At 38.7% G+C, this 8,499-nt stretch overlaps 2 protein-coding genes across 3 annotated transcripts in view; both read right to left on the bottom strand.

The window, feature by feature from the left end:
* The window catches only part of LOC118327098 (general transcription factor 3C polypeptide 1-like), a 21,847-nt gene extending 19,462 nt beyond the window's left edge, over positions 1–2,385 (bottom strand). For both annotated transcript variants that reach the window (XM_035660313.1, XM_035660314.1), the window contains exons 1-3: positions 1,934–2,385; positions 912–1,121; positions 28–204 (exon numbers count right to left, since the gene is read on the bottom strand). In XM_035660313.1, coding sequence (XP_035516206.1) covers positions 28–204; positions 912–1,121; positions 1,934–2,154 — 608 coding nt within the window. In that variant the 5' untranslated portion in view covers positions 2,155–2,385. The remainder of the gene's footprint in view (positions 1–27; positions 205–911; positions 1,122–1,933) is intronic.
* Positions 2,386–3,955: 1,570 nt separating this feature from the next.
* LOC118327020 (axin-1-like) overlaps positions 3,956–8,499 on the bottom strand; it is a 12,363-nt gene continuing 7,819 nt past the window's right edge. Inside the window, exons 11-13 of the mRNA XM_035660194.1 lie at positions 7,674–7,973; positions 7,409–7,558; positions 3,956–7,279 (exon numbers count right to left, since the gene is read on the bottom strand). Coding sequence (XP_035516087.1) covers positions 7,153–7,279; positions 7,409–7,558; positions 7,674–7,973 — 577 coding nt within the window. The 3' untranslated portion in view covers positions 3,956–7,152. The remainder of the gene's footprint in view (positions 7,280–7,408; positions 7,559–7,673; positions 7,974–8,499) is intronic.

Below are 8,499 nucleotides of genomic sequence, written 5' to 3'. Positions count from 1 at the left end.
GTGTGTGAGTGTGTGTGTGTCTCCTACTTGAAAGAGCTTCCGTGCAGATCTCGTTGCAGCTCTCCTTGCCATCGAGCTCGGCCCACTCGTTCCAACACGCAGTAAGAGTCGTCATTGAGTTTCAAATCAGGATCGCTCTCAGAACCAATCAAGGTCCTGAATCGCAACGTCTGAGACGCCACGACAACGAGCCGTCGGCCATATCTGAGGAGGTATCGGTTAGAGAGATGGGGGAACATGAGCGACGTAAGACAAATGTAGAACTGCATTAACATGACATTTTCACCAAAAAGAGCTCAGTTTAGTTTTTTCTATAAGAATATATAAAATACTACTAATACTGAATACATTTTGTGGCCTAAGCTTGGATATTTGGGACAATGCTGCTTACATTAAGAGAGACAAGAGTATACACAGACATATTAATGAGTGTGTACATCCAGATGTGAGGAGAATAATCTGTAATAACATGCATTGAATCAGAAAACTATATTCATATTTGTGCTTTAAGGACTTTTTTAAGTTGATAAGTCTGGAAAAGCAATTGGATTTTCTGTGGGGGTGTTTTTTTAACCTTAAATCTACTATTAAAATTCAAGCAGACTCAGCCAGATTCAGTAAATATGTTCAAGCCCATTATTTCTTTTCCTTCAATAAAAAAAACATTAATTGTGAGCAAGGTCAGCTAAAAACTAACAATGTGGACAATGTTGCCAAAACCGCAAGTGAAAGAGTTTTCATGGTTCAAGTGACTCAGTGTTTCTGTTAAATAAAGAAAATCCTTTTTAAATGCACAGTGCTTGAATCACTGCATTAAACTCACAATCCATTTGTGCATTTGAGTCATGACTGTTCACGTAGGCAGTGTGTGGCTGGATACATTTATATACCATCAAACAAACTCCACAAACCTTTCCAAAGCCTCCTCCAAGTTGACTAACGGGGTGAGGGACTTGGAGCGGACATGCTTCGTGACGTCTGTCCTCTGTTTGAAGAGAGCGCACGATCCCTGAATCCCATCCTTGTTTTCTAGAATAATATGGACTGGGTAGACGTCTTTCCATGTTTCAGAAATCTTCTGTTTTGTGTCAAAGCCCGTTTCTGGGTCGATGTCTTTAAACCTGAAAATACACACATGGGTGCAAACACACAGGGTGTCAAAACTCTGTGCAACATACGAAATATCCTAGTAAAGAAGAAGACTGTATATACTATATATATATCTTTTCATAAAAGTGTTTTTTCCCCCATGTTTCGGGAAGACTTTCCACCAGATTTATGAAACCTGGCTACGAGGATTTACAAGAATTAGTGAGGTTGTACCACTGATGTTGGGAGAAACTGCTGCTTTTAGATTTCCACACATTGGGAAAACAAACTGTGAAAAAACAGGAAAGCAAAGGGTATGACCTTTGTATATAATATATCCTTGGATAAATATAGTATAACTAATATAGTTAATTCTATAGTATAGTCAAAATTCAAATCAGTCAAGTCTTGTTTTGTCCGACCAACGATTCAAACCTGGAAATGATCTCTAAACAAGAGCATGGAGCATAAGAAATGACTTAAAATGATGATTCAGTCATCAATATCAGATTGTTTTTAGACACTATTGGGTAATTAAATGTTTAAAAAGAACTTTATATGTTTTGTATGTTAAACCTGGATTTCTAAAGTTGTAACTACAGCTGTTAAATAATCGTAGTGGAAGAGAAAAACTACAAAACTGGCCTCTGAAACGAAATTAAAGGACATAAAGTTGAATCAACACATCCAACAGAGCTCAACAAGCTTCATTAAGGTGAGACTCAATGCAGGTTAGCTGGACCTCACAGACTAAACACGTTTACAGTGTCTGTGCTTTATCTTTAAGCAGTGAAAACAGCATTTAATGATCACATAAAAACATGTGCAGGATGAAACCCCTCACCTGTCAAACAGCACAACATCCTCTCTCTCCTGCGGGAGCTCGCAGAAGTGCAGGTCGGTGTTGCTGATCAGCGACCTCCAGACGAGCTCCTTGGTGCAGTCGTCGAGCTTCAGGGGGAACTCGGGCTGTCTGCTTTCTAGTCGTATCCACAGAGAGGGAATCGTTATTCCGTCCAGCCCCTCCAAAGCAACTTCATCTGCAACAACACTCAGCGGATCCATCGCTGACGGGACGCTAGGATAGCATGGTTAGCTCGGCGACCCGCTGTCTGTAGCTCATAAGCAGTTTGTGTGGTCGCTTATAAAATTCACCCAGAGTTAAAGAGCAGATTAGGATATTATTAGTAGTATAAGTGGGTTAATTAGGGCAGATATTAAAGGTTTAAACGTGTAAAAAAAAAAAATGCTTCACCCAACTAGTCACGTTCTCCAACTAGTGTGTCTCTGTTTACGTGCTTGCGTCATGTTTCTACTTTGACCCCACGTTGTAACGTCAGTGTCGTCAGAAAACAACAGAATCCACAAGGAGGCGATAAAGTAAAGTTTCTGATTTATATCGACACTGTAAAACCACGTAAGTTCATTTAACTAAAAGAACATGTTGAACCAATTACATACATTTTTTTAAGTAACCCAAACTCAGTTTTTTAGGTTGAAAAAATAATCTCGATTAAGCCGCTTTTACTAGTAATTTTAACTGTAAGTTACAGAAAAATTACCGATATGATAACTTTTTAATAGATATTATAGAGTTTTCACAACACAAATAAAAATGACAAAATTAGTTAATTCTCACTTACTAGAAGCTACTTCATCAAGAATGTTATTTTTAACTTACACACTTTAATTAGCCTTACAAGCCTTATAAGTTTTAATCAGTTTCAACTATCTTTTGAGTTAAATGAAGTGTCCCGTTTTACAGTTTGTTTGTTTTTAATATTTTTTATGTTAATAAACTTGTACGACTGATTGTTTGTAGTTTCTTATAAATAGATACATTTAACAAACAGTCTCTGATTTATCTTCACTGATTAATTTAGAGAGATTATTTTACCGTTTTGACCAGGCAGAGAGGCTAAATTTCAGTCACACACATCCTAACATATTCTGATTTAAAAATATTGACTTTGCAGGAAAATCACTTGAAATTGAACTGTGTAATAACTCAGTAACTACCAGCTACTCTTCTAATGTGTCTAAACTTTACACTTTGAGCTATAATAGCCTAACCATTTTATACTTAATTGAACTTTTTACCACAGTATAAAGATAAGTGAAACCTCATCTACTTAAGTTACTTAAATGTATTAGTATTATGCAATAATAATATTAATACTAACAGCATTATATGGTGAAAGTATCAAAAGTAAAAATACTCATTACTCAGTCATAACCACTAACCAGTAACAGTTGAGCATTAACACGCATCATTTTATTTTGCACATAAATGTATGTAGTTTGTCATTGATGAACTATTTTATATACATTACTGACTGGTTTAATATACAACAACCCATCCGATTGTAAGTTATTTGATATCTGACATGTTTGTTTCAGGAAATGTCCATCTGCAAAGTATATAGTACGTTAGTCAGTTTAATGTAGCAGAACAAAAAGAAAATATTATATTCATCAACAATGTCTAAAGTGTTGTGAAATTAAGTATGTAGAAGAAAATAGAAATACTTTAAACCTCAAAAATAAACCTCTTAACTGTACTTAAGTAAATGTACTCCACCACTGATCATGTACAAAAGCGTTTATACGTTGGTGGAAAATACTTCCTCCTTTAACAACACAATGAAGAAATATACCTTTTTCACATTTTGACGTCACAGAAGAAGCTCAGGTGTAAATAATAAAATTAAGGATGGTTGAATTCCATTTAGCTACTCTGAAAAAAAGACTTATATGGTTTGAAATGCCAGGAGGCACTGCCTTAATATAAGGCATGTGCAATATTTCCTGTTAGGGTAAATAAATAAATAATAGATAAAAATCATACAGAGAAGAGAAGAAGTGTTTATTCAACATCTTTATTATGAAGTACCTTTTTAAAAGAAATGTACAAGTGGAACCAGCACAGTGACATCTTGGCGTTTACCTTTGAAAAACAGAAACACCATGAACATGTGGTGCAGGTCTGAAGACACATATGAAATGATAATGTACATATTTACAGCAGAGGATCTATCAGAACAGAAGTGAGCAAGCATGACTGCAGCTAAAGATACAACGGGACTGACTGAAGATAAAAACTTACATTAAAAGCATGGATTGGTTCAATAAAGATATTTTGAAAGGTAACATGATAAAGGCACTGTGTTTCACACAAACCGACAACACAACAGACGCAGTTGCTTGTTTTGTCCATCGAATCATAATCACAAGAATCATCTCTTAACAAATGTTGTCATTCAACTGTCCCTGGGCGTTCCAACAAAACAGATAAAATATATCAGAGGGCCGTAGCAGTTCGCACATAAACATTAAAACAAAATAGATAATTCAACTCATCAGGAAAACATTCCTTATAAAGAACATGCTTGGTGATTATTAAAATTACATTTTTTTATAAACAAATACATATCTAAATTTGAAATTTCATATTGAAGGCATAATGGGTTGAAGTAAGGACAAATATGTTTTCCGATCCTACGTTTTCCCTTACTGGGCAGAAAACCCAGGACAAATTGTATTTGACATTCCTGCAAGATGTACAGTAGGACCTCTTTATCTGATGGACACATTCCATTAACTACCAGCATAGATAACACAAAACTCTCAAATCGGGCCAACAGTTTGAGATCAATACTTGAAGACAGACGTGATGACACGACCAATGAAGGGATTTCCTTTGAGGATATAGCGGGTAAAAGTTTAAAAAAGTCAAATTACATTCAGCTTACATAGCTGGTGTGTGATCAGTGCATTGTCTGCACGGTGCTTTGTGGTATTCTGGCCTCATTCTGGCCATACTGCACTACTATACTGATGTGAGAAGTCTGATGGAATAGCTTGACGTTTTTGCGAAATACACTTATTCGCTGTCTTGCTGAGAGCTAGACTGAGACCATTTCCCATGTCGGTGCGTTAAATGCGAAGCTGCAGCCTGCAGATGGTTAACTTAGCATTAAGACTGGAAAAATTTAAAGTTTAAACCTTATGTCTAGTTTGTTCTAGAGCTGAAAGTTAAATTAATTGTTTAGATGATCAACAGAGAAATAACTGGTAACAATTTTGATAATTAATAAAGTATTTTTTTTAACAGAAATGTCTATCACAAGTTCCAGTTCCTAAAATGTGCCTTTTTTGTGACAGCGAATTGAAAATCTTGACTTTTCAAACTGCAATTTTTAGACACCAACTTGAGCTGCAGGCAACTGTGATCCGTTGACATTTCATAGGACAATCAATTAATCCAGAATTGATAATAAGAGGATTTTTAAAATAATCTGTAGCAGCCCAAGTTTGTTTAATTCATACAAAAGCCAGGCCAGCCCTTTCCCTCCCATTTCCAGTCTTTATGCGAAGCTAAGCTCACCTACTGCTGACCTTCCAGCATCATATTTGACGTATAGACACGAGAGGGGTATCAATCTTCTCATCTTTTTCTTATCAAGAAAGCAAATAAGCACCTTTCCCAAAAGGTCACGCTATCCTTTTAATCACTGCAGATTTTAAACTCAATATAAAGCTACGATGTTCGAAGTTTAGGAATCTGCAAGAGGAAGAAGATTCCCTTCTGCTCCTGATGAAAAAAAAAAAATCACTTGATACTTGTGGACATGTGGGACTGCACAGACACACGCTGGTAGGCATATGGGACGCACAATATGCTCTTTGGCTGAGTTCAGGCATACATGACACAGGCTTTCACACTCACCCACACCCTTCAGAATAAGCATTCTAGATAGTAATGGCACTGGCCAGGCAGGCAGGCAGGCAGGCACCTAGACTTGGGTTTGGAGTTACGTACACAGGCTCTCAGTATAGCAGAAAAATATGATGGAAATGAGGTGACAGTGTGACCTGTTAAAAAAACAACAGATACTGTGGTCAAAGATAATGCACCTGTAGTGTGTGCTCTTGTTTTTCATGATAAACTTCAAGGGTGGAAAAAAAAAAAGAAGCAATCTTGTGATTAAAATCCATCGCTCAGGAGAACAGACCTGCACGCTCAACAGGTAAACAGTACAGAATTGAGGTGCACGATGTCTTACAGAGGGAGGAAAAACAAACAAAATGGCTGCCCTGAAATGACTAATGAACTAGCTTCAAAACATACACAATAATACAACATTAAGTTGAGATATAACGAAATTAGGCTGCATTAATAAGTAATAGTACCTGCCTTGTACATACACAATTCAAATAAAATGAAACAAGTAGCTAGGATACTTGTCTTATCAAAAATATGTAGCTTTGGTAAACAAGTTGTGTGGAGAACTGTTGTCTGAACATGTTGATGTGAGAGATCACTACATGACATCTAGGAATCAAGGGTGAGAAAGTTTCAGTTTTGAGGCTATGAAGTCAACAAGAGGAGAAGCAGGCTAAAGGTCCACTCCCCCAAATCCTCTGTCCTCTCCCCTTGTAACCAGCTGATGAGGAACAGAGACAGCAAAAGGCAGCGAGACTCCCGAATGGAACAAAACTGCTTTCTTTACTGTCCCAAGCACCGATTGAAGAGTTTTCCGTGGTAATGTAGCAGCATCGTAATGGTCTGCGGAGGACAGGCTCCTCCAGAGCAGAAGTGGAAGACTACTTTATCCTCTCTCTCCTTCCAGCAGTCCCCCTCCCCCCCTCACCCTTTTCCATCCATCGCAATGGAAGTGGAAGACTGGTCAGACATCAGATTTTAACAGCGCTCCTCGAATATCCACAGTGGAGACAAGACAGGTGAAATAATTTATGTTCCTTTCCTCCACTCCGGTTGCATCCGGCCAAGCTTCTTTCGCTGTGTGTAGGTTTGATCCAGGCATGACGCAGATATCCAGATATTCCATAAAACTAACCACCTCCTTAATACTCGAGCTTCTACCATGCAGCGCAATCTCCCTTCTGTCACACATCGCTCCTTCCATCTTTCTACTTTCTTTCGTTCGTTTTTCTCACAGCTGAATTTCTATCCAACCCCAGTGTTCTCTTCCTATCTCCTTTTTTTCCCTTCCAAAATGATCTTTTTGCAATTCTGTGTCATCTTTCTGTTCCCAAATTTCAGTCAACCTTTTCCACCTTCCCGATGATCTTCTCCTCGAAGATAGGCAAGATGGCGTCATCGTCACGAACCTCCTCGAACACTACACCGCAGTCAAACTCGTCGCTCACTTTCTTAAAGTAGAACCTGCACACACACACAAAAAAAGACGTGCTTGATTATTTTGGAGTCCGACTTTGACAAAATGGTTCCTTTAAAACGGGACATTCCCACCCACACTATATATTTTGAAATACATGCATTAAATGTTCTCACCTGTAATGGCCCTTTTTGGTAAGCAGCTCCTTGAACTGGCCCAAAGTCACCACGCGGCCTTTGACTGATGTTCGGTATGGGATTGGCTCTCCACAAAAGTAGTAAGCAACCGTCATGTTCTCACACACTTGTCGCTTGCCAGACTTATGCCTTAAAAAAAGCAAGATCCATGTCAAAACACTCAAATAGGAATACATGCAAACATAGACACAAGGTAAACCCTCTGACTTTAGGGCCATACAAATAAAACTGACATGACACCTACCTCTGCTTAGCCTGCTGTAGTGCGTTCCTCCTCCTCTCCTCCTCCAGCCTCCTCCTAGCCTCCTCCAGCTGGGTAAGTGGGTTGGGAGCCGGGTTGGGGGGCATAGCTGGGTCCTGGATGAAAGGGTGCGAGGGCTGGACCTGCGTGGACGATGAGCCGGGGATGGCGGGGGACACCGAAGAGGAGTTGTTACGCAGCTGGGCAGAGACCCAGGGGTGCACAGCTCCAGGTCGCTCCACTGAAGTTGGACGTGGTGACTCACTGGTGGTTCCCGCCCTCCTGGAGCTACTGGTGCTGCCACTGGAGCAACAACAGGGGGGGAGACGGGGTTAATATCAAAGGATTTGACTAAAAATATACAGAAGAGATGCCAATTTAGAGGTCAAACAGAACAAAATCAGCAAAAGTTTGCGTCCAGCTGGTGAACATAATGGAGTTGGTGGCCATAACAGGGCTAAAGGAGAGTGAATACTTGACTTATATTCATCAGACGGACACAAACATGACTCCAGATGAATGCTCATGTTGCTTCTGTGTCTGCTGGATGTGTTAATAGACCACTGTTTGCTCGATCTTCTTGATGTGTTTACAGCTTGTTTTATGTTACACAACTTTATGTCATATTAGATACATTTCAGGGTTTACTCATCCAGTAAAGCATCTATTGTCCTGCAATTTACTGCTACTTTTAGTCTGATACACTGCTTGAATAAGTATCTTTTATCCTAGACTTTAAGCCTGGCACATCAGTTATATTGAAATCAAAATAACAAACATGAATTCAATCCATTTATAAAGTTATCTTAAAGTATTAATCATGAGAAAT

This window comes from Morone saxatilis, unplaced genomic scaffold, assembly GCF_004916995.1.
Source record: "Morone saxatilis isolate NCDOM2014 unplaced genomic scaffold, NCSU_SB_2.0 Contig17, whole genome shotgun sequence".
Taxonomy (NCBI): Eukaryota; Metazoa; Chordata; class Actinopteri; family Moronidae; genus Morone; species Morone saxatilis.
The sequence above is the reverse complement of the archived record's forward strand: the minus strand, read 5'-3'. Positions and strand labels throughout refer to the sequence as shown.